The sequence below is a fragment of the Procambarus clarkii genome, chromosome 6, assembly GCF_040958095.1.
Source record: "Procambarus clarkii isolate CNS0578487 chromosome 6, FALCON_Pclarkii_2.0, whole genome shotgun sequence".
NCBI classification, from domain to species: domain Eukaryota; kingdom Metazoa; phylum Arthropoda; class Malacostraca; order Decapoda; family Cambaridae; genus Procambarus; species Procambarus clarkii.
The window spans coordinates 21,536,633-21,564,135 of NC_091155.1; the positions used below are offsets into that span (position 1 = coordinate 21,536,633).

The following is a 27,503-nucleotide window of genomic DNA, read 5'->3' on the forward strand; positions in this document are numbered from 1 at the left end:
CCCCCGATAGTCCCCCCCCCCGTTTCTAGTCTTTTTTTTTCCCAGAGACAGGGTGGCTATTTCCAATTAATGTTGCTCTCATTGCATTTTGACCAATTTTCTGATTGAGCGCAGTACTAGGATAAATACTTGAACCCTTGGGAAAGCCATCGAGTATATTACAAACATAAAACAATGAAAATAAGGTTATTAAAAGTATGGAAAAATTGGCGATGGCTAAAATCTTAAAAAGAATTGGATCTGGAATAATTTAAATTCAGATTTTGAAGGAGCACCATACATTGCTTGCTTGCTTTGCACACACACAAACCATGAGCAACACTTCAATTTTATTTTGAATTTTGCACACAATAGAAGATAGTATAATACAGAATATAGACTCTACAGCTATCAAACACTACACCACCATTAGAAAATTTAAGAAATTCAGTATTTTAGCCCCCCTCCCATTTGCTAAATTATTATTAATATGGATCTTAACATCTCTGGCCTATTCCTTCTTTTTTATTTAAAAAAAAATCTAGGCCATGTGGATTCTAACCAAAATAATCTCAAAAGCGGTCGGTATACTTTCTAAAATCAGATATGTTCCCCATTCTGCTCTCCTCTCATTATACTATCTGCTAATCTATCCCCATCTTACACACAGTATCTGTGCATGGGGTTCAATCAACTAGACATGGTGTTCAACCACTGCAAACTACCTCAAGCCCATCATCACCCAGCAAAAATCTGTTATCAAAACAATAGCAAACTGTTTTCAGGCAACACGCAGCCCCCCATTTAAATCCCTAAACATCCTAAACAAACTCGCTCTACACGTTCTCTTGTGCCATTTACATGTACAAAACCTTATTCCTAAATGCTAATCCTGATCTAAAACTTCCTAGACAGATGTAAGAGTTCATAATCCACACCAGAAATAAACATATCTTTGAAATCCTGTCAAACTAAATCAGTGTAAACCCTATGCCAATAAAGTGACAGCCTATAGAACTCGCTCCCTAATGAATTAAAAAGTTGTCCAACCTATGCCTTATTCAAAAGAAAAACCAAAAAAGTAGCCAATTTCATCATCATAGTTTCCTGCTTAGTGCTTCAAACTCGCACTATGTGTGCCTAAGCCATGCAACTTCATTGTAATCATTGCTATCAACATACACTATTATGGTTATATTGAATGCAAATCTTACTACAATGTACCTATTAATAAGCCTCAAATATGCTACAATGTACCTGTTGATAATCCTCAAATTTTACTACAATATACCTACAGTATTAATTTTCTTCAAATTTTCTTACAATGTGCCTGTTTATATTCTTCAAATTTTGCAACAAATTATCTACTTCAAATTATCTGTTAAATTAAGGACCTGCCCAAAATGCTATGCATGTTAGTGGCTTTGCAAGAATGTAATAACATCAATGCTATGTACTCTCATAAACCCAATGTACCTTCTTGTATATAAATTAAATAAATACCGTTACAGTACTATACTTCCAGTACAGTATTTTTAATATCTTTGTACACATACAAAAGTAGAATTGATTAGAGGATGGTAAAGATACAAAGTAATAACTTTTAATTATTTATTCTATCAACAATAAATGAGTGGCATGTACAAAATGAGGTACAAAATTGCACCACATCTTTGTACTTGAACAAGTGGATGTTTGTATGGTCGTTCATTGCTCTCTGAAGGGCGAATTGACACGAGCACGAACACAGGACACAACAGACTTTGTGCGACTTTTGGTAATGTTTGCCCAAGAGTAGCTTGGCTAACAGTTTATTTTAACAAGGGAATCAAAATAGTCTAGTTACTCTAAATCAAATTACAACACAAGTAAATGTACATATTCATTCTCTACTGCATCCATTGGATGGAGAATGTTGGCACGGTGATGGGCCAATGGTAGAATCCTCCCCTTGCAAGTGTGCCAAATCCAAGTGTTGCATCAGGCATGAAGAGGGCCCGAGGCATTGCAAGGGGAGGCTGAGATCTCTGGTGGAGGTGAAGGACCCCGCACACCACTGCCATATGCTGCTGCCCCCTCTCCATTGACCCATGGCCACTGCTTCTCGAGAGCCATGGGCATCATCTCTAGGGATAGGAAACCCCCTGATGTATTGACAGACGTTCTCTTGCTGTGGAGGCCATGGTGGGGTGGTGTTCAGCTCATCACAGGCGTGGCACTGACAGTTAGCAGGTTAGTACAGCTATTGCTACTGGCTGTGAGGAAATTGTAAAAGCTGGAGCAGATGTTAACTTGCAATCTTTACCACTGTTGCTTAATCTGTTCGGGTACTGTAAAAAATAGCAATATCTATATTAGAATCTCACTACAGTAAAATAAAAGGCTTGGTTAATAGTTACTGCTACTGCTACTGCTACTTGCTATTTCTAAGCAATAACTTAAAAAAATAATAATAATAATTGCAAGTCAGAAGATATTATAAAAAGAATATCTACATCTACACCATTAGTCAGGTGCCTGAGGATTCTGTGATGGGCGCGATATGTTTCTAGCTGACGACTGCTCTTACTTAACTTGTGCGGGCACTGTAAAGGAAGAACCAATGGGATTATACAAACCGTTTACAATGGAATTGTAATTGTGGGCATTGTGGTCAAAAGTTATGATTTCCAACCAGCATTTTACTGTACTTCAAGTTGATATTTTTTTAAATTTTAGCATAAGATGAACAATAACAGTGTACAATTTTATTTAAAATGGTAAATTGATGTATTGTTTTTAATACTATCTTTATTAGAAGTGCTGAATATCAACTAAAGGTATACAAGATGTGTTGTGTCATTTTAATGAGCAACGGCCTTGCCTTCAACTGATTACCGATACCTTTTTTTTACCAATTTATATCTAATATATGCTAAGGTTTTATTGTTGAATACCTGCAAATTAATGCTCAGTTGCAAATTGATAGGTGGGCGAGTACTACATATGGTGTGTTAAAAATGTACTACTGTACTTTCCTTAGGTTCCGAGTTTAGTCTATTGCTATCTATTGTTATCCTGTAGTTTCTTTACCTCTACTATGTTTGGATACATGGTCTGTATTATTATGAAGCACTGCACAGTCTAAACTTTAAATAATGTTTACTAGAGTATTTTAGTTTTGTAACATACTAATGAAGAGCTGAGAATTTGTTTACAAACTAAAAAAACTACCAATCAATAGAAATAAATAAATTAAATGTTTATTTTTATCTTACACGAAATGTGGCAATAAGGCAATGGCATCATTAAGCTAATAGCACCTATAAAGCAAGCAAACGCTGGCAGAGGCAAACACTGTCAACTACACTTCTATTTTATACTACTACTAGCAGCAAATTGGAAACTTGGCAGCAACAGTCGGAATTTGACCACTGGCAAGAACTTACTGTCGACAACCAGAGAGATCTACAATTGCCAGTGAGCAGTTCATTTCCTGCCTTCCAAGACTGAGGGAACAAAGGGATAGGATGAGTACACTGTAAGTGGAAAGGGGGGGGGAAAAAGGGCATATGGTGGGCGAGGAGCTTCAGAGGGAGGAGGTTGTAGCAGCACCTTGTGGGCCCATTATCTGTGGGGTGGGGTGGGGGGTGGGGGCGAGGGACTGAGTGGAATTAAACAAAAAATTAAGGGTATTAAAAAATTTAAAGTGGTTACGAGGATTCTACAGTGTAGTTTCTTCAAGAATTGTTTGTATTTTCTCACATTTTGAAGCATATAAAATAAAATAAAATAAAATAAATACTCTTTAAACCAGAATAATCAACTACTGGTATCACTATTACTGTAACAGCAAATACTGTACAGGCAATTAAAATTAAATGCACGTTTTAATGGGAATTGGGAATTGAAAAAGACGTGCAGAGATTGTGTAGGACTAATTAAGCATGTTTTCAAAAGGATACCATAAATATGGAAGTATTTTGAGGAACAAGATTATGGATTTAAAAAAATCACAGTAAGTACAGTTTTAAAGGGGTGGGACAGGGAGGTCTACAAAGCCATTACCTAATGTGATCTGACGAACTGCAGACCTATAACAATTCTTACCATTTGTCACTAACAAAGGGATTTTTTTTTATTAAATACATATCCCAAATTTGTATTAAGATACAGTACTATACTAAAATATTAAAAAATATTAGATTGTTACCCGGACCCTAATTTGATAGAAAAATTAGTAAAATATTAAGTTTGGTGTCAATTCTGACTTTGTTCTCTGCTTGTAGTTTCGACACTTGTACTGTACTCTATTAATACCTTCAGGCACACACATTTCCGAGTGGTATCACAAGATTAGCTCTGCTTGCCTATCAGTGATTACAGTGGAGATCTAATTTGTTATGCCCCACCTCATTTTCATTTGTAGGGCAAACTAAATAACCCTCTTAATTTTTTTCTTCGAGTTGTGGATGGAATCGGCTTCAATAATCTCTTCCTTCACGGCATTCCACTAGCCGAATTACCCATACGGGAAGCAAAAATTTTCTTACATCTCCACGAATCGATTGTGTATCCTGCTTCCACCAATGTTCCTTATCCGAGCTTCAGTGCATTCACCTCTTATAATATAGACATAGGTTCAAGTGCTTTTCATGGAGGGATAATTGGGCACCTATTCACTCCTGTTCATCCAGTAGCAACTAGGGACCTTGTTGTAAACCAATAAGCTTATCATTTTCTCAGGGAGAACGAACAGAGGATGGCTCTGGCATTCAGATTTGGCAACCTTATCCTTGTCTAGAAACCTGCAATGTAGTTAACTAACAAACCAATTGGTCTTAGGTTTGATCTCTGGGCAGGGCAAGATGCTTGCCCTTCCCAGAACATCGAGTGTGTTTTCTTACACCCAATACCCGTTCTGCAAGCAGTACATGGGAACCTGCAAGTTAGTCGACTGTTGTGGGATGCAGCATGGGCAAGGTCAGTCATTGGGTAGGGGAAACCTCAATAAGTCTTAAGAGGCATCCTGTAACTAACAGTGAAAAACAAGGCAGTAATATTACTGTATTGGAAGTAGTGCAAGTGTAAGAGTTAATGATAAAACGATACTGTAGTCATGAATGATTGTCCGATTCTCTATTAGTGTATGTACAGTAATTAGGAAATATCTTAATTTCACTCCCGCACTGTAGATATCTAAGAGGCATATCTGACTAAACAAAAGCTATCCTCATTCCCAGTTTTCCCATGACCCAATCCAAAATGAACTGAAATTTTGTTAATATGTATCCGAATAAATTGGGTTTTGAGCTATACAGCATTAATACTTAAAATTACATGGGAAAACTTTATGGTATATTAATTTACTCGTGTTGGTAAACCTTAACATAGTAATGTGTATAAATTATTTTCACTTTTGTAATAAAATTCGGGGTTGTGTAATGAATCTTATCTTTTTCCTTTTACAAGACCCCAGTTGATATCTGCACACGTACCAAACCAATCTGCTTCATATAAATGTTATAATACTTTCTATACTAACAAAGCATATTAAGAAGATTAATATCTTTCCATGGGAATCACCTAAAAAAAAAAACACTGCAAAAAATTATTATTGTACTCTGTAATAGAAGTAATTTTATACTGTGTATACATTATTTATAAAAATAATTATATATAGTGTGTGTGTATATATATATATATATTACACATACTATACTGTACACACATACTACATGTATATATTATACATACAGTATATTGTATATAGTATATACGAACAAAATATTAAGTTTAAAACAAATATACTCCTAGAGTTAAACTCGCACATGGTTAAGCCTCTTACAACTAACGACCTACAAACTAAGTCATTTATACTAGTGCAAACATTACAAGTAAAAACTCTGATCTTCGATCTTACCTGGAATGTCCCATGTAAAGCTGAGGGATTAATTAGTCACACTTCACACTACATTAACGGCCAAAATTGTGGAGATGGCCGCTGTAGATAGGCCATTAAGAGTTGAGGTAATATTATTGGTAACAGGGTCTAAGAAGCTACAGCACAAGGCAAGACAACACACAAACTCCTCACATTTCTTAACAACGGTTTATTATTTTCTTAACAAAACTCGTGACATCACAGTTCATAAAGGGGAATAGCATAAATGGTCTGGACACAGTGAACAGTAAATGTCAAGATCTCAAGCTGACAGATGTATAGTTACTCTACTGTGCTCTATTTTCTTATTTAAGAACCTTCACTTGAAAAACTATTCCTGCTGAATGCAATTTATTTAAATTTTAATGATATAAATAAAATAAGTAAATGGTGCATTTACTGGTCATGATAATTCTTACTGTTCACATGTGCCTTTCCACTGAAGTTGTATAAACGGTAGTAAAATGTTGAAGTGAAACGGGAATTGCATGACTTAGTCCGATTGACAAACATGATTTCACTGTTATCAAGCAGCACATCACAGTAGCTGCCACAATATCGTTTTCACTGTTATCAAGCAGCACATCAAAGTAGCTGCCACAATTAATCTCAATGTGATGATGAAAATGGTGTTCAAACACACCTTGTACTTCTCTTAATAAACTGACCTTAATTACTGGACTCTTCAATAGTGCAAACAGTGAACCTGATGTTATCACACAGACAACTAGACTTCTCATGGCCATTACAAGGTTATAACAATCCAGAATTCTATTACAGCTATTTCAAGTAAAAACATCTAGCTACATTGGATGAAAATATCTTTGTATTCTACCTTTGCAAGATAATTTAACATTATGAAGTTCAATGAATAGTCTAATACCAGAAGTCATATTTGAATATCTTGCAAGGTACAGTATTCTATAGTATAAATGTCATAAAAAATTGAGAAATATAATTTTTCTTTAAATTGTTCTTTAAAAAACAAGTAAAATAATATTAGAGGTAACGAGTACGAGGTAAAAATTAATACTCACATCAGTTTTGTTGGTGTGAGTGAGTCTCAGAAGAATAACAGAAAAGGTTATGAAAAGGTAGATGAAGGTGACAGGAAGCAGGAAAATTGCAGGAAAAAGGGAAAAAGTCAAAGTTAAAAAAAAAAAAAAAAAAATAAGAGTCGCAGTTCCTCTTCACTTGGTTGGGCCAATGTTGGTTGTCCTTGGTGATCAAATGTCCTTAGTTGAAGGTGAAGATAGCAGGGTTTGTTGGTAGTAAAGTTCACAGGTATCAGCTGTGGCCCTTGTTCCATATATGGCCAGAAACTTTTACACCCAAAACACAGGCAATAGCAATGTTGGGAAATGATGGGGGGAAAATGGTTGTTATGGTTTAAAATTTCCAAGCAAAAGTTCAGGCAAATAGAACCACACACTTTGGACTTGTGGAAAATTATTTATGCTACAGGTTTTCTATACAACTTTAAATTTGATGAATATAAAATAGTCGGTTATGAACTCCAGAGATTAAACATGATAATACTGATTATCTCATGTTAAGAGACAGTCCCACTTGATTTGGCATACAGAAGCACCAAAGCATTCCTCCAGGCATTATTCATTACAAGATTTATGTAACTCCTTAGACATCAGAAATTAGTAGGTGGAGCATGGGGTAAAATTTAAAAGGAACCTTAAAAACTGAGCACAGACAAGCTCCACAAATATCTAAGGTAAGTGGGGGGATGGTTTCATGTGTGGAATAATAAATAAAGAGGGAACTATGATGAATTTATTCCAAAATCTGTCAAATAACTAATTATGACATGCAAACAACTCAATCTCACAGTCCATAAATAAAGGTCTTTAAAAGGATTCTTGTGAATAAGGGGGGGCTTAAGGATGCAATGGGTAATGATGGCAAATTTGTTTAAACTACAGTACTTAAGCAATTACTCTTTAACGGTCTCGTGATCATACACGTACAGGATTTAAAAAAAAAAAAAAAATTTTTTTAATTATTACTGCTTTCTGGTCGTATCATTAATAAGAATAGTCGTTTGCACCTACCAAAGTTCCTTGGATAAATTTGAACATTTATGACTTCAGAAGTTCAACTTCTAAGAAAGCATTATGAATCAAATCATAGAAGAAACTTCGCCATTACACCATAAAAAAAAAACATTATCCATTGCACATATTCACATGTTATTACAAACTGCAATGACCTTACACTACACACTACTAGGGAATACTTTTAATGTACATCTACAAGATGTGAACCATCCAAATGCTCTTGGTAGGATACATTGGCATGCTAGGGGGAAGGGAGGTGGTGGGAAGAGGCAGGGTTCAGATGCCACCAAATAAAATGAAGGCACAAATTTTAAAAAACCGTCTACTTCAGACATCGCTATATGTACCCTAAAAAAATACCATTTCATAATTTCATCGAATTACTTAGAAAAGTACTATTTCTTTACTCTAGATGCTGATAAATCATGTATCCCACAAGCATGCATTCACTTCCATTAATGCAGATCATTAGTTTGTAAATTTAACCAACAATTCTGTCAAGAGACGATAAATCTTTATGTCTGATCCCAGTTCCATGATTCTGTCCTCACTAACAACAAATTAATGGAGTATGGAGTCTATTCAAACAGATTGCCTGCCTCTAGTTCTGGAGGAGCTTTGGTCTGGAAGTCGACCACCATTTGGAATAGGTGGTCAAGTGTCAATTTGTGTCAACTCTCAGCACTTTATTATATATACACTATACTCGACACTCACACTGCCCCCAACTTAAGCAAACAGCAGTGGCAACAGCAGCAAACAGCAGTGGCAGCTGACAGCCACAGTAGCAACAACAGCTGATTCACATGATGTATTTAGGGGCAACAACACTTGTCCGACTTTCAAGACTCATGTCACACACCCTGAGTCTTCGAGTCCCACTTGTACCTTTCAGTAAGAGGGAGCACAACAGTGCTCAAGTAGCACCTATAAACATTGTAAAAAGCTTAATCTCTCCATGAATGAGAGGCTGTTCTGCACAAACCTCTTCAAATGAGAAAATTCTGTGAAAGTCAAATCACAATGTTTTTCCTTGCTCCCAACTAAGTCTTTTTTTAAGTTTTCAAAATAAAACGGGTCTGATTCCCGACAGTACATTTTGTTAGGGTGGTGACTGAGGTTAAAAGAAGTAAATCTTGATGTAGGCAAAATAGGTAGCCCAGGCTAGCACAATCCAGTGGCATTTATACAGATTGTTCTCACCGTCGGTGTAATTACGTGCGATGAACTTAAGAGTCTCGTCCAGCAGCAATACAGGGAAGGAAATCTTCAAGACAGCAACCCACTGGGCAACAGACAGTGGCATCACCTGGAACACAGTCTGAATACAAAGGAATGCAATTAGTATATAATTATGCTTCTAGGTCCATGTAACATTCATCACAAAACTGCTAAGATGCTGAACTCATAGCCTAAGCGAATACCACATTAACCCATGGAGTGCTTGGTCATTTAAACGTCGTCATGGTGTACCCAATAAAAAAAAATTGGTTAACAAATGGAGTGGATAAATATTGCAGTATAATAACTTGCGAAAAGCAGGTAATCGCAAATAGCAATTTAAGCAGTGTTAAAGGTTACATGTGCATGTCAGGGACTTGATGTATTATTAAAAATTAAACACTGCATCACAAGGATGTAATGCATCATGAAATACTAAACATCAAAACCACTTAGTTATTCTAATCTGATCCATGGAATCATCCCTTTATTCATAAATACTTATCAAACACCTGCTTCCCCCTCTACATATAAGTGTAATGTGGTAATAATGATGGTAATTAACCAGAAGGGCCTTAGAATTAATCATGTTAATTGTCCACCAGTACTATGAAACTGTAACAGTATTTGTAAATTAACCAATGCTATGGAATTACTTTATTTGTTACTTACCCATTCACATTATAAGCAAGCTGGATGATCATCTAAAATGGTGCACTATGTATAGTTTGTTATATGGTTTTAAATTCCTGTACATTGAATTACAGTATACCATAACAGCAAGCAGGCTCTCTTACTATTATATTTAAAGTATGAATGTGTTTTACACTACTCATTAATGAGCTATCAACACCATGTAATTCTAAATAATTTAATTTTTAAGATTTTCCCCACATTCCCTAAAAAGTTACGGAACCTCGCATTGATTGATCCCGGGGTTAAGGTCCCCCGCGGCCCGTTCTCTGACCAGGCCAGGGAAGCCCCATTTCTTAATACAATATTGTATTAAAAATTAACTCTGCATCAAGTGAGGGAAAACCTGCAATTGCAGACATGTTGTCTTTTCTTATCAGTGACTATGGGGATAACAAGACCTAGCTCTTCACGTCCCGTCTCCTAGACTTATACATCAAGACATTAGGCCACTTACACTGAGGATGTCAATGTAGAGGATGATGAAGTGGAGGGTCATGGACAGGGCCATAGCCGCCAGCAGCCAGAAGTTGACCCAGGGAGGCATTATCAGCAGCGACTGGTTCTCAGACAAGCTGAAACAATTAGTGTAAGCATATGATAAAAGAAAAAGACACCTTAATTTGAATTTAGTAATTTCATGTAATTGCAGAGAAAGAACCGACTGAAAATTATTTCTGTGGATTGTCTCCAAAAACCTGGTTGACACTTCCGTGAACATTCATTATGGCTTGGTCTAGTCTATGCTTAGGAAACTTCACACACTTTAGCAGTGGCCAACTCTAACCACAGCTTTAAAAGCAAGTAGGACATGGAGCAATTGAAGATTTAGCATACTTATTGGGACAAACAACCCAGAGCTACAACTCTCACTCCCCACGACCACTAATAGATAAATTAGCAATAGAGAAGACAGTTAACATGCAAGATTCTCTACGTTGAATTATGAAAAGTTGAAGTGGAAGCTAAACAATGTGTCAATGCAGACAAATGCCACAATGTAAATGAAGCAGAGTGGGAATCATGAGAATTAAAGTGAGAATTCTAAGGAGATTTGAAAGTCTACAACGCCTCAACTACTTTACCATTAACTGTACAAGTTGCCCACCAAAGTATACATAAAAACAGCTACACTCCAATACTAACAACTATAAATCCTTCTTAAATGGACATAATGGAACTATGAGCATTACACAAACAAAATATCAATGACATCCCTCAAGTCCATCTAAATCTAAGCAAATATGCTATGCAAATAGACCTAAAACATGGAATTCCCTTTATAATGAAGTAAAGTCTTGCACAGGAATTCTCAAGAGGGGTGTAAACCCATGTAAAGGCCTACAGCAAGTGGAGAAAAGTAATGTGCAGTATTTCAAAATTTGATGGGTGTAGATGATATGGTTTTTAACATAAGAGTTTAGTAGACTAGTTTAAAATTGTATTGTAGTGAACAAAAGACGACTTGAAAGAGAATATTGTCAAAGTAACTGTTTATGGTCAAGAGAAGAAAATTCTGTGAATATAATGTGAATGGTGAAGTGCTGGAAGTAGTTAAGCAATGTAAATAACTGAAATGTGCAGTTATTAAATATAAACCCCTAGCATTGTAAATTGAACCTGCCTCTTTATTAATGAAACAATATAATGTAATACCAAATACAAAAATCATTGCTAAAATAAAATAAAGTTACACACATTACTGTACCTGTTTAGAGCATTGAGCATTTCAATGGTGACCAGCACAGACAGAGCCATTGTCATTGGAGCAGGGTGACTGAAAATGTTGCAGTCCAGTCCTTCAAAGTTTTCAGGATCTCCAAGACATTGCAGATGGTGAGAGAGTTGATAGTAGTTTAGGTGAGGGCCAGTAGGATCATACATGAACCACCATGATGCAGCAAAAACGGTGGCTGCACCAACATAGCCACCAATGGCCATGTAACGGAAGAATAGCCAGCCAGAGATGAGGGACTCGTCAGCTCTGCGGGGAGGTTTGTCCATAATATCAAGATCTGGAGGGTTGAAGCCCAAGGCAGTAGCAGGCAAGCCATCAGTTACAAGGTTGACCCACAGGAGCTGGACTGGGATAAGAGCTTCTGGAAGACCTAGAGCAGCAGTCAAAAAGATGGAAACAACCTCACCAACATTGGAAGAAATGAGGTAACGGATGAACTGCTTCATGTTGTTGTAAATAGCACGACCTTCTTCAACAGCAGCCACAATAGAGGAGAAGTTGTCATCAGCCAGCACCATTTCAGAGGCAGACTTGGCCACAGCTGTACCAGATCCCATAGCAATGCCAATTTCAGCTTTCTTCAGGGCAGGTGCATCATTCACACCATCACCTGTCATGGCTGAGATCTCGTTCTCTCCTTGAAGATATTCAACAATCTTTGACTTATGGAAGGGCTCTACACGAGAGAAGAGGCGGGAACGAATACATGCCTGCCTCTGTTCTTCAGGACTTAGCTCGTCAAACTCACGGCCAGAATATGACATACCAGTTGTATCTTCATCTTCTTTAAAAACTCCAATACGACGGCAGATAGCCTCAGCAGTTGCCTTATTGTCTCCAGTAATGACAATAACACGGATACCAGCATCACGACATCTCTGGATTGAATCTTTAACTTCCTTACGTGGTGGGTCAAGCATACCAACTACGCCAACAAATGTCATATTAACTTCATATGTATAGAACTTAGAAGCTTCTCCCAGATCCATATCTTCAGGTTTCATTGGATTATCGATGGTAGCAAGACCCAAGCAGCGAAGAGTGTCACGACCACAGCCATAATCACGGGTGACGGACAGAATCTTCTCTTTCACACCAGCAGTAAGAGGGACCTTTTGAGTGCCAACACGCACGTGAGTGCAGCGATCAAGTACACCCTCAGGGGCTCCTTTGCAGAACATCTTTGGTCCAGTTCCCAAGCGGGTAGGTTTGAGTGGAACACAGTATGAAGACATGGATTTGCGATCACGTGAGAACTCGAGGGTGAATTCTTTCTTCCATTTTGTCTCCATGTCGTGCCTAGCAATAATGGCAGCAGAGCGACGATCCAAGCCAGATTTAGACATGTTGTATGGGTTGATCTTCTCACCAAGGACAATAAGAGCTGTCTCAGTTGCCTCACCAACCTTCTCAAACACATTCTTGAATTCATTAAAGTCAATGGAAGAGTCATTACACATAAAAGAAATGGTAGAGAGTTCTTGTAATCCCTCAAAGTCAGATCCCTTAACTTTAGTATTTTTCAGGTATACATCACCAATAGGTTCATAGGTGGAGCCAGTAACTTCAAATTCAAGAAGAGAGGAATCGTTACCCTCAACCTTGTCCATGATGAACATACGAGAGACAGACATCTGGTTGGTGGTGAGCGTGCCGGTTTTATCAGAGCAGATGACAGAAGTGCAGCCCAGAGTTTCAACAGAGGGAAGAGACCTAACAATGGCATTCTTCTTAGCCATACGACGGGTACCCAGAGCCAAACAAGTAGTAATAACAGCGGGAAGGCCTTCGGGAATAGCAGCCACAGCCAAGGCAACAGCAATCTTGAAATAATAAATAGCACCCTTGATCCAGGAACCACCATGAGCAGGGTCATTGAAATGTCCAATATTGATAGCCCAGACAGCAACACAAATAATGGAGATAACCTTGGATAATTGTTCACCAAATTCATCAAGTTTCTGTTGTAGTGGAGTCTTGATTTCTTCAGTCTCAGCCATTTGGGTGCGGATCTTACCTAGAATAGAATATCAAAATCAGGTAAGTATTTTCATTGTGTCAAGAAATTGAAAGACTGAATGGTTCATTATTTGGGGAAATTTCTTTAACATGGCTTCCCTTTTTCATCCTAAGTTGTCTCAAGGAAAATTTAGTATGAAGAAGTACTGTATTGTTCTAACTTAACCCTTCTGCTGCTGAAATTTCCCCATGCCCTATAGGCACAGTTTTAAGTTCAATTTTTTTTATAGTATTATCCGCTAAAATATTTTGGTCTGTGCCAGTCTAAAGAGCATACAAGGCTAGTAAGGAGGAATGCAAGGTGCACAAATGCAAAGTCTCTTATTGACAAATGCTGCCACTTGGTGGAGGCCGTGGGTGAGATCTGGGCAGTCCATCTAGCTACCCAGGGGCCAGATTCACGAAAGCACTTACGCAAGCACTTACGAATCTGTACATCTTTCCTCAATCTTTGGCGGCTTTGTTTACAATTATTAAACAGTTAATGAGCTCCGAAGCACCAGGAGGCTGTTTATAACAATAACAACAGTTGATTGGGAAGTTTTCATGCTTGTAAACTGTTTAATAAATGTAACCAAAGCCATCAAAGATTGAGGAAAGATGTACACGTTCGTAACTGCTTGTGTAAGTGCTTTCGTGAATCTGGCCCCAGATCTCCTTTATCTGGAAGCAGAACACTCCTTTACAGCTACTATGATGCAAAGCAAGGCTTCAAAGGGCTCAGAGTATACTGAAAGAGCCCTAGAGGTCATTCCAGCATGAACTGGCTATTTTCTAGCAGCTCTTGCACCATAATGATGAACGTTAACAAAATATTTACTGTATTTTATGTTAGCGTGAAATGTGCCTGCCCTGACTAGGGAAGCAACCAAGTGGCTACAGTTCAGAAATAACTAAAATTTTACAAGTTTTAAAGAAATCGGTACAGGGAAATGGAGTAACTTAAAATACAGATTTGACGTTATACTGACCATACAAACTTTATTTTACATTTTTATTATTAATTATTATTATTAAATTATTATTATTAATAAATTATTATTATTATTATTATTATTATTATTATTATTATTATTATTATTATTGGATAAAATTTCACATACCAATGGCAGTTGCGAGACCTGTACCAATGACGACACCACGTGCCTTGCCGGCAGAAACATTGGTTCCTGAGAAGAGGATGTTCTTCTTGTCCTATTGTGAGATACAACCAAATTAGTTTTCACAATGCATAATCATTAAGTTACCTTAATAACTATTATATGTTTTACAATTAATATTAAACTAATACCATACATCCTATTGGGATAACTTTACTTAAATATTAACAAATAAAATAGTTAAATATCTGCACTAAATACCAGCAGATATACTCTGGAAGATGTAAACATATCAGCAAGCTGAAATGTTATATTACTGAAGGTACTGATGAGGCTTATGCAGACACTTAAATGCAGTGGATTAGGAGTAGCTATGGAGTGTGTTCAAGGTGTGGGATAGTGGTACTGTGCTGTGCTTGTAAAGGGAAAAATTTTTGTTTTGCTACTGTATACAAAAACAGTAACAGTGCAAGAGCAACTATTCTATAGGCATCAGTTTCCATAGTGGGTAAAGTGTGTGGGTGTGTAGCGACAGAGTGCATCAAATACAAAAAGGTCAGTGACAAACTGGGTTCTGTAGTTGAAGCGGCAGAATGCAGTAAATATATAAATGGGAGAAGAGGAAGGCCTGGAAGATGTGAGTACAGTACAATGGTGAGAGCAAGAGGAAGCGGGGAACCGAGTGTGGACAACACGTGGAATATGGTAAGGAAGAAGGCTGGACGTAAACAGTGTATTAGGGACAAGGCTCGATGGAAGCAGTAAGAAGTAAATCAATTTTTTTTTGCTGCATCAAGAACTCTGATACCTCATCTACTGAAGTACAGTAAATGGGGGGGGGGTGCAATTTTAGGCCTATATGATTAAAATGTGGTGGTGCTTTTTTTTCCCCCCCATGATGTCATACAGTTCTTGTAGCATTACCAATATAACAAATAACTTGACCTATTTACTTTTCAGTATCTAACACCTTTTCACTGCCATTCCTTTAAATGGTCAAAAGTAACTCCTCACCATGAAAGTAAGAAGTGAAGTACTGTACTGACATGAATAAAACTGAACGGTTCTATGTTAAATCTCATTATGTGGATGCAAGTCCACAGTACTGGTGCTACATCCACTCTAAAGCAAAATATGGTGAAAAAACTAATAATAGGTCATAAATAACCAAAATAAAAATATTGTTGTGGATATAAAAATATTACACTGTGCAAGAAAAAAAAATAAAGAAAAATGAGGATTGGGAGGAGAGAGGCAAGTCACGAGGAAAGGGATAGAGAATAATATAAAAAAAGGAGAAAAAGACAGGGAGAGTGGTAACAGTGTGACGTGCTTCCATGGAAGGTAAAGGATCAGAAACTGAATTCTCTACTTGTTTATAAAAAAAAAAAAAAAAAGCCAAGAGCTCATATTACTAGAAATAATTTTGAAAACTTTCATAGATTTCCAAGAAAATTATTGGCCAAGTTCGGGCATGATCTTTTCTCAATATTCCCCGGGACTCTACAAGAATACTATACACTATTCTGATTCTGGTCTTCAGACCGAACTTTCTCCCCACTCATCCTCCATCACAATCCTATTTCCTGAATCTCCATCCTTATCCCCCCCCCCCCATTCTTTTCCAAGCCCTTTGTACATCGAAGCTGAAGGCTGCCCCAAGTCCAGAGGCTTGTTAATTTTGTAGATGCCACTGGTGCCAGGCCCACTGCACTGGAAAGCTACTACAGGTCTACCTAAATAGGTTACACTCAAAGAATGAAAATTAAGCCATGCTTAAGATGATATCACAAGTAAACATGGTTAGACATATTATAGTCTAAATGCAATAAGAAGCATTCTTTTTACATAGTCTATAAAGTGGTATAAAACATTGCAAGATTTATTACTGCTGCCAAGTTCTAATACACTACTATTCAAGATGTAAGGGAGGAACAATAAGCATTTTCAGTTTAATAATCATTTACAATAATCTCACGTTTAGTTTTGCTACAAGAAAATGCCATTTATATAAAATAAGATTTGTAAAATTATATTACTGTACACATACTATATACTGTATTGCAGTATAATAACAGCAGCCAATTTTATGAACTTGACAAGTTCCTCCCCTTGTACATCAGTCTTACATCTACACTACTGTATCTCAAAAGCTGCAGACACGGACACAAACACAGATAGACAATGTACATGGTAGTGACCAGACAATAGGCATACTAGCAAACAACTGTCTTTAAAAATAAAAGGATTGGGTAATCACAAGTAGATTTTGGATCGTTTACCTGAATAATGGCACGAGCAATACTCGCCCCATCCATGTCTGCGTGCTTGTAAATGAACAAGGTTTGCACTGTACACAACTGCAAGTACTTTAGCTATTTGCTAGTTTTTACAACTAAGTAAAGAAACTACCTTAAACACTCTTGATACTCATATTTTAATCTCATTATTAGGTATGATCAACTGACAGTCTGCTCACTAAAGGTCTGATAGAAAAAACTATTATGAGGAAAGGCATTTCATTGTTAGTAAACACTTAACACCGGTACACAAACACCCAAGGGGCAATATTCCCTGTTGGTATAGGAATACACAATGATAAAAAAAAAGAGCTTGGAGAGGGTTAACACCAAGAAAATGTGAGCAGATCAGGCTCGACTTTAATAGTTTCAAAACTTTAACCCTTCTAACAAGTTAACTTGCCACACAATAAAGGCACATCATTATTAGGGATGTTTCACCAATTGAGGCAGGTGATAGGCTAACCTGGTTGACAGCCTTGGGGTCGGGAATGGCATCAGTGTGCTTGATGACCGAAACAGACTCTCCAGTCAGGATAGACTGGTCAATACGTAGGGTCGTGGAAAAGATCTTGACAAGGCGAATGTCAGCAGGAATCTTGTCACCAACTGTGAAGAGGATATAATCAATAATTTGTTTAAACAAGATGAAACAGTGAATAACTGAATTAGACATTATCAATACAGTATACAGTAATAAACAATTAGTTCCCATGACAAGTAATGAGCAGTGTGTATCTAATAATTGGTAGTAGTTTGGCAAATTTAAATCAAGCATGAAAAAATTAGAGCCATTTGAGGAAGGTATTCTAGGTCCCTATGCTAAGCATCTCTCAATACAACTAATTTCATCAATAGTCATTATGCATTTGATGAGAAGTGTTGGCGTGAACTACTTGACCACTAGCCAGAGAGCATTGGGCAATGTGTAAAACCCTTGATTTGAGCTCCAGTTGGAAGGCTCTGAACTAATAAATTCAGCCGAATCCCAAATTGCATTGCTTTTGACCGTGTGGTGTGGTACTCTAAGGCCCTTGCTTTAGAGTACCAAGTAAGAGGGTTCTAATCCTCCACATTGATGCATCACGCTAATGTGATTTCATTGTGCAAATAATAATAAAAATAAGAAACAAGTACCAGGTCCATATACGTTTATCAATCCTGGTAGTGGGGTTTTATTTGATGCAAGCGATTTCCCAGCATTTATTGGGGTGGGGAGGACGACATGGGAGGAGGACATGAAAGGAAGTAGAGAGATTAATATACACATACCAGAGACCTCAACGATGTCCCCCGGGACTATCTCCCTGGCACGGACCTTCTGCACACCATGCTTGTTGGAGCGCACTACCTTGCCCATCTCGGGCTCGTACTCCTTCAGCGCCTCGATGGCCGATTCGGCATTGCGTTCCTAGTTAAGAAACAAAATTTACCGATTAATCTCGCACAACAATTTCGTATACATTTGCTAATGTCACTTGAACACGGTGACAATAATCAATAACCATAATCTGTTATAAAGAACAAGTATTATAAAAAGTTACATCAATTTTTGTTTAACAATATAATGGGCGCACATAGGAGAGGAGAAATAAACTGTCAACAGCCCGTCCTCAGGTTGGTTAGGTTATTAAACATTCAGATCCTCATTGCTGCTTCAAGTAACCTTCTAGACATCTTTCCTACGCTACAGCAAACGTCAGAACAAAGTCTGAGGGAAATAATCATCATTTTCTATACTTTGGAAGCACGAAGAATTAGAAAATAGTATTTAATATCTAAAGGAAAAAATATACATTTATTACACAATGAATTACCAAGCACCAGCTGGGGCGGTCCTCCTCAATACTGCCCACACGACCACCTAACGACATGACGTCACATACTCCACTACTGTTTTACTACCTGTTGATTCCGAGGATCAACGTCCCCATGGCCCGGTCTCTGACCAGGCCTCCTGGTTGATGGCCTCACCAACTAATGACATGCAACCCCTCATACTTAGCCTGCTGCCTAATTAAGTGCACACAATTTTTACAATCTACAAACTGAAAGCAACATCGCATAGGCCAATTCAACTGCTGGGAGAGCAGGGATTCTGACTTAAGAACACACGAATAAAGGTAAGTGCAGAAGACCAATTGGCCCATACGAGGCAGCTCCTATTTATAACCACCCAATCCCACTCATATACATGAGCAACGCACGCTTGAAACAATCGAGGGACCACCACCACGTTACGCGGTAATTGGTTCCACAAATCAACAACGATGTTACAGAACCAGTACAGTATTTACCCAGATCTTTCCAAAATCTAGACTTATCTAATTTATACCCATTGTTTCATGTTCTGTCTTGTTGATACTTTTAATACCCTGTTAATATCCCCTTTTGTTATGTCCATTCATCCACTTGTACACCTATCATGCCACTCCTAAACACAAATCACAATAGCATGATGCATCAAATGAACAAATCCAAACCCTCGTCACGTCCCTTGTGGATTTGTTCATGTCACCCATAATTCTTCGCCTTTCTAGAGACTGTAATTTAAGCTTTGTCAATCTTTCTTCATATGACAGGTTTCTAATTTGGAGGATTAACCGTCATCCTATGTTGGACGCGTTTTAGTGACTACATCACTTCTATAGTACGGCGAACAAAATTTAACTGCATAATCTAAATGAGGCCTAACCAGGGCAAGATATAGCTGAAGAACACCAGGTGTCTTATTACTAACGCTTCGATTAATAAATCCCAATGTCCTAATTGCCTTATTACGAACATTTACGCATTGTTTTACATTTTTACTAATCATAACTCCCAGATCCCTGTCGCAATCCGACTTCACAATCTCAACACCATCTAGCTCGTATCTTGTAACTATATCATTACCTAGAATTGTTAGCAGGCAATTAGCGCCTTCCATTCACATAGCTCATCTTAAGTCTGACCCTACTAGTCTTCCCTAGAGCACGTCCCGCCATTACTTTTGGGCGAACAAGGGCAAACAGTTACAGATCGGTACCCAGTCGATCCTCCCCCTACCAACGTCTCTAACCCGGCCAAATCGGTAGCGGCACATGGGGGCGTGAGCGCTACCTCTGCACCACAGAATATTGACATCTTTCCCACCAAACTTAAATATTTGAAGCAAAACAGTTAAGAGATGGCGGTACGTAAATTTGCTCACTTTCATCTTTGTTCCATATTAATCTAGCATTGTATACAGGAGTAAGAGGATTTGCGACACTCCTCCAGTAAGTCCAGCCAAGTTGGTGGTTGTACCCATTGTTAGCAGACAATTAGCGCCTTCTAATGTCTGGAACAAAAAGTTCCAAGTAGCATGGGCTATGGTGAGCCCGTTCCAGCCAAGGCAACGCCCGGTAACAACACAAGGTGTTTCTTGCTAGGCAATACCTAATGAATAACAACGCCCCCCCCCCCTACTACGTTATCCAAGACGGCCACAGAATAAAATCTTGTGGTCGTGCCATAAGTCCGCAAACACCGCCACCACATTACCAATTCATCATCTTCACTAGCAAGTCTAGTCTGTATCACGTTCTGCACACACTGAATACAGAACATAACATTTTAACATTATGGCGTAACTGATAAGTTAGTTATAATTACAAACACTGAAGGAATTAAGTTAAAATACAAAAGTACCAAATGGCCAGCAAATCGCTGTCCAACATTCACTAATTTACATTACTGTACTTTCAACGAGAACTATTAATATGAAGTATATCGTTATATATATAAGCAATTCTACCGTCTAGAAAAAAGTTATGCATTTGTCACAAATGTAAAGCAATATATTCCAAATAATGGAATATATGAAAACGTTATTCAACTGTCCCTATGTAGACGGAAGATAAAATCCTCAACAATCTGAATGATTGAAAGTCGCTACCTTAAGCTACGTTATTTTAAGAGGACGGGTTGCGATGCGACCAGTAAAAGTTTTTTCCGCACATTTTAGGGTCAATAACTTCGCCAGCTTTAAAGGTACCCCTATAATACTTTATCTAAATAAAACATGCGTTGAGTACTGTCATAGACCTTGGCGCCTCATATTTGAAAAATTCTTGTTCATGATATCGTCCTAGCAGTTTCAGTATAACCTATTGTGTACTTCCAAGGTCACACCGTCGGTCTAACCACTAACCAATCGCTACATCACTTCCGTTCTCTGGTTAACTTTGCGTGTCTTGACACCATTTTTATACAGTATTTAATTTTTTTCTTTCCAGTCAATCAAATTGAAATTTTGTGAATTTAGTTGAACTAATAAGTTCAATAATTGGATAATTTGGTTGAAATACTGAAGATTTTCTGTGTGGCTCACCAGTAACAAATGTTATGTCAATTTCCGTACCGCCCCCAACATTTATTGAAGTGTGAGTTTGCCCATGAGCTCTGTTTAGGCTGTCCTCGGGCATACAGAGGAAATGGCAGTAATTACCTTAGTGTAGTTACAGGATGAGAGCTATGCTCGTGGTGTCCCGTCTTCCAGCACACTGTCGTATAAAGCTTTGAAACTACTGACGGTTTTGGCCTCCACCCCCTTCTCAATTTGCTCCATCTACCACTGTTTGTAGTAGTGCGTTTATTGTTCATATACGCCTAGCCATAATTTCAAAGAAAAACAAAAACTTGAGAATAATGCCTAGGTATAGTTTGCGTGAGAGTCTGGTATTGAGGGCGAGAGATATGAACAATAACCACACTATGTGAAGGCAACACTCACGGTGGAGGAACAGTACACTGGTCATTACTTTTGGGGCTCGGGTAAGATACTAGGCTTCCCCAAGCGCACTGCTGCTACATCACCAACTTTATCGAAAGTTGGATGGCTAATGCCAACATGGAATCTTCCAGTGCCTTCAACAGTGTCAAAATAATGCAGCATAAAAGAAAAGCAGGTTCGATCTGCCATGTTGAGCGGATGTAGAAACTTTTTTTTTAATTTACGCCAAGCAGTCAAAGATTTAAACTATTTTTTTTTTAATATATTTAAGAAATATTATTGTAAAATCAATTGCGTGGCATCCTTTAACAAAATAAGTTTCTTTCATATTCGGGTGGCATAGTTGTGATTATTTCCCTACGTAATAATTACAAACTTATAACAGGGCAATTTGTTTTATTAAAATGTTAAAAATGCCAAGATAGTTTGTGTTATTACAAAAAGCCGAGGATTTTTTTCGGGAAGGCCCTTTTTTATTCTCCTGATCGATGCGCAAGTAATTTCCTCTGCTCTTTCCTTTATCCAGAGCGATTATTTATGCTGTCAAATTGACAGTGAATAAGCTCTTTCCTTCACAAAATGGATTGTCTCTGCTTTTAAGCCACTTCTAAAGTTTCAACGATTTAAAGACATTAACTGTGTTGAGTTTATCATCATCCTGAATGTAAATAAACTCGTGTCTAGTGATTCAGATACGGACCCTCGCTGGTGAAGAAAAATTAGCGTCCTTAATCGCACCTGTCTTTATTACCTGGAAGATGAGCCAGGCAATTTCATCAGTATTCGCGTATGCGTCAGTGCTCTGCTAAGTTCCATTTACCACAGGCGGAGGCTCTAATCAAGCTTAGGTTGTGCAGCTCGCTGGCGACGAGATATTGATTGAGGAAGATTAAGCCATCCAAGAGGTGGCACGGGCATGAATAGCCCGTAATGGAGACGAGAAGTAATGGGCTAATTTCAGGTCAAGGCGCTGTTCTGTGAGAGGACTGCGCCGCCTTGGTGAGTAGGCTAGGTGACGTGCATCTTCAATACCACCCAGGCCCTCCATCAGTATTCTCACTGCCCCGCTCAATCCGTATCGAATAAGAATTTACAAATTAAAATAATTCTTAATAAAAGTAGCCCAACTACAAAACAAAAATATTTGGTTTCCGACCGACTTTACATTTTCCAGCAGACATGAATTTTAAAACTGAACAATTCAAATTTCAGCTCTGATATACAAATAATGCAGAGAGCCGTAAATGGGCAACAGAAAGCACATTCCTTATTGTAAACAAGTTCAACAGATTGATACCCTTCTCCCTCACAGGTGTCTGGTACGTGTGTTAACCAACACCAGGTGTTCAAAGGCTTTCAGGTAAAGGGGAGGACACACGCCGGCCGGCCTCCCGCCCACCACGTTACTCCAGTCATGCTCCTCTCTCACTCTCTGCTGCTGCTGCCGCCCCTGGTGCACATTACCTACCCTCCTACCATACCCCCCACCATCGCTACCTATTCCCACCCTTCCTACCCCCCCCCCCATCATTCAACCCGTCCTCTCAAATAATACACCGCATTTTGAAGTCAAAATCCCCAACGGACAAATAAATGGGTACTACCAATCATAACGGCTCACAAACGTTTTCTATGCGTGGGTCGATAGGATAGGTTACGACCAACCGGTTTCCCTAAGAGTACATCGCGTTTTGACATTTTTGGCCGTAGATTATTAAAAATATGTATTAAAAATAGTAGCGGCTCGCGAAACTGACTGACCCGTTTCCTATTCGTGGGTCCTCGGTTAGGTTCGGGCAATTTAGTACATCAGTGTAGTGACGTTGTATACAGTATCGATACTGTATACACTGTCCAGTTCTGTGTGTGTGTATACTCATTTGACTGAGGACGAATTAGGTGTAGCCGCGGTTTGAAAGATGTACGAATGTAAACAGAATTGTCATTGCTTAGTCTTGTGGCATTAGCAAGATACGTCAGTAACCAAAGCCGAACATAATAATTCAGACCGCATTTAGATCACATTACATTGATAACCTTCCCTTTACCACACCATATAGTAAGATAAGAGAGTAATGCGCGAGCTAATATGACATATTTAGCCTATGGCTGACTTCAGAATAATTCCCGCCAACGCGCCTCTGGAAGTCACCTGATCGCTTCCCCCAATGCAGCGACCGCTTCAGGAAGCTACCTCCACCCACACTGATCAACAGCTGTCTTAAAAACTATTGCCCCTCTCCCAAAACAAGATCCTGCACATGACTATCATTGCTGGCTTCTACTTCATTACCTGTCCAAACATTTGGTTCTGTCAGCTCGCCTGCCTCCTCCCTCCATGCAAGCCTTTTACCTCGTCACGGCTCGCGCTCTCTCAACCCAATACAACGTCCTGCCATTATTGATGTGAGCCTCGCTCGCGGAGGTGGCTATCTTACACTACACGCGCAGGCTCTCCAAGTGACTGGAGACGCTAATATTGGTTATACAACGCCATACACCAGCCTGTGTAAACAGTGACCCAATGCATTCTTCAAAACCTCCCGAGATAAAAAGCTTGATCGATATTGAAGAGTAAATTATTGCAGAGCAAGATACGCCATGGGAGAGGAGAGAAAATTGATGGCCATGAGGGCTGTTTGTGGATATCAGAGGGAGAGGAGGAGAGGTAAACCTAGGCTCGTGTTATTGTTGGTTTACGTCACCCGGCGCGCCCGGCACCCTGTACACCAGTACTCTTCAACATTAATGACACAGTCAATACACAATTCCCAGAAAACATTTTCAGTCAATATGTGGTCAAGGTGTGAGGGAGAATGTGTGGTGATGGTACCAAGAATTACACTATGTAGGTTCCATGAACCATCATTAAAAACTTGAATAATAATAATAATATTGCAAGGGCTGAGTATATTCCACTACAGCAGTAACATTGTTGCCATATAAACGGGCGTGTGAAGCCCAACAGACGACGGGAGACATCTCCCGTCACGCAGGGTGCAGTCGCACCTCCACAGATCTCCAGTATCAGCTCTTGATACTGGTAATGGCTCAAAAGGGCTACCACTTACGGGCTATTCGTGCCCGTGCCACGTTTTGGGTGGCTTAATCTTCATCAATCAGCCCAACAGACGTATCAAAGCTGTTTCTGAGCGGATAATGTTAATCTGCGCCAACTGAGCTCATATTGGTCGGCTGTCGTGGTAGGTTAACAAGTTTCAGCCCCGCTCCTGTGCCAGGTAAGTACATCACGGGCTCACCATAGCCCGTGCTACTATCCACGTATGAGGGAAACATACATATATATTCAGTTGAACAAGAGCATCAATTGAGGGGGCAGAGAGAGAGGAACAAGGAATTGTGCGTGTGTGCGTGTGTCCTCCTTAACCTCTGAAAGATGGGAACTAGGAAAGGTAGGAAGTAGAAGGATCAATAATATACCAATCAGGATCAATACGCGAGGTAGAGACCCTGGCATATCAAACCAGACCATCTACCAAACCACTCCACACCCGCTACGGTAACACACCTACCAAGTAATAACCTTTGCCATCAATTAACCAGTTAAGGATATATATACACACACACACACTTCCCGGGCTGAACTACACACCAGGTAGTGGGAAGGAGCCTCCTCTTGCAGATATGATGACCGTAGAGATGAAGGACCCATATTCCAGTGAAATAAGAAGACATGAACCAGGAGGACCTCGCTCGCCGAGACCAAAGGATTACTCCCCAGTCATGGCTGGAGGGCCTGTTTGCATGCTTGCTTCAAAACCAGAATTAATTTGAGTAAAAAAATATAAATATATTAAGAGGATCAAGGAGAGGGGGGGGTCAGTGGCTGAGCAGGGTACAAAATAAGTGCCGTCGAGCCCCCCACACACTGAAGGGAGAAAGGTTACAGGAGACTATCCTGGGGAGGCTAGTCTGGGATGATGTGGCAACCAGCACCAACCATGCTAGGAACAATAAGACGGGCAGCCATTTAGAGAGCGGGTGTAACTGCTGGGATAAGAGCCTTGACGCCGGCACCCAACACATGGCGCAGTGACTAACTTACACCTTGTTCGTCCTATACCCGAGTGAGCGCGCCTGGAGGGGGGAAGGGGCGCAAGTGAGCGCGCCTGGAGGGGGGAAGGGGCGCAAGTGAGCGCGCCTGGAGGGGGAGGGGGAGGGGCGGCGCAAGTGAGCGCGCCTGGAGGGGGAGGTGCGGCGCAAGTGAGCGCGCCTGGAGGGGGAGGGGCGGCGCAAGTGAGCGCGCCTGGAGGGGGAGGGGCGGCGCAAGTGAGCGCGCCTGGAGGGGGAGGGGCGGCGCAAGTGAGCGCGCCTGGAGGGGGAGGGGCGGCGCAAGTGAGCGCGCCTGGAGGGGGAGGGGCGGCGCAAGTGAGCGCGCCTGGAGGGGGAGGGGCGGCGCAAGTGAGCGCGCCTGGAGGGGGAGGGGCGGCGCAAGTGAGCGCGCCTGGAGGGGGGGGGGGGGCGCAAGTGAGCGCGCCTGGAGGGGGAGGGGCGGCGCAAGTGAGCGCGCCTGGAGGGGGGGGGGGGCGCAAGTGAGCGCGCCTGGAGGGGGAGGGGCGGCGCAAGTGAGCGCGCCTGGAGGGGGAGGGGGGAGCCAAGAAAGAAGCATCACCGGACGCTACAACACAACTACCATGTAAGAGAGACACAGTGAGGCAGCCTGGGAGCGTGGCCAGTGTGTACACCCACCACAATAACACACTTATATACTCTAATTATATCTTCCCGTATTTTACGCCTTGAGTATAACGCACCCAACGTATAACACACATTACGTCCACCCCCACCCCCCTTTCTCCCTCCACACAAGCTGAGCATCGTGTCTCCAGATGGATTAAAAATATTAGCTACTATCTCTAACGAAACCAAACGAGGCTTTTGGGTAGAAAATACAAAAGCTGTCCTTTGTATAGATCATGTTATCAGAATGCATGACAGACTTGCTGATTTAACCAAAAGGAGTTGACCATAACCTTTGGCATTCTATAAGCTCCCTGATAATACACTAACTCTAGAAAAACTTTGTGTAGATCCGAGACAGAGAAGTCTAATCTGGGAATTCTACCTGCCGTCATACTTCCATGGAAGACAAACTGTACACACCTTTACGGGCTATTCATGCCCGTGCCACCTCTTGGGTGGCTTAATATTTATCACTATACACACCTCTCAATAAAACCAGCAGATTTCTAGGTGTTACTACTGCCGTTGTTGTTAAAGATTTAGCTACTCAGGACGAAGTGTCCATGTAGCACGGGCTATGGTGAGCCCGTAATACTACTGCCAGGCTTAGTCTGTTATATCTGGAGGACGCTTACCTCTCCTGCCCCTCACCACATGGAAACCACCAGCAAAACTATACACAAACTCAGTCACCTGGGCTCTTAAGAGACTCGAACCGCGAACCCCACGCGTGTGAAGCCGAAGCTCTATCGACTGAGCTATGAGCAGTCTTAATCAGAAAAGATTCCAGAAGCAACTACTGCTGCCAAGCTGGAACCTTTAACTTTCCACTGACTACTACTGAAGCTCAGAGACATTACTGATCCACGCTATATAAATTGTCATCCCCACTTCCGTGGAAATAAACATTTCATTCACCTGGACTTTAGGAGGCTCGAACCCCGAGTCTTGTTTACACACACACACACACACACACACACACACACACACACACACAC

The 27,503-nt window shown here is 40.0% G+C and overlaps 1 protein-coding gene across 8 annotated transcripts in view; it reads right to left on the reverse strand.

Moving 5' to 3' along the window:
• Window positions 1-1,576: 1,576 nt before the first annotated feature.
• The window catches only part of SERCA (ATPase sarcoplasmic/endoplasmic reticulum Ca2+ transporting SERCA), a 54,917-nt gene continuing 28,990 nt past the window's right edge, over window positions 1,577-27,503 (reverse strand). For 2 of the 8 annotated variants that reach the window (XM_069306515.1, XM_069306528.1), the window contains exons 5-12: window positions 18,318-18,456; window positions 17,512-17,654; window positions 14,749-14,839; window positions 11,597-13,643; window positions 10,346-10,463; window positions 9,178-9,295; window positions 3,408-3,467; window positions 2,346-2,564 (exon numbers count right to left, since the gene is read on the reverse strand). In XM_069306515.1, the coding sequence (XP_069162616.1) occupies window positions 3,448-3,467; window positions 9,178-9,295; window positions 10,346-10,463; window positions 11,597-13,643; window positions 14,749-14,839; window positions 17,512-17,654; window positions 18,318-18,456 (2,676 nt within the window). In that variant the 3' untranslated portion in view covers window positions 2,346-2,564; window positions 3,408-3,447. Of the gene's footprint in view, window positions 2,565-3,407; window positions 3,468-6,051; window positions 9,296-10,345; window positions 10,464-11,596; window positions 13,644-14,748; window positions 14,840-17,511; window positions 17,655-18,317; window positions 18,457-27,503 lie in introns of those variants that run through there. The other 6 variants (XM_045736083.2, XM_069306501.1, XM_045736084.2 and 3 more) reach the window with 3 other exon arrangements.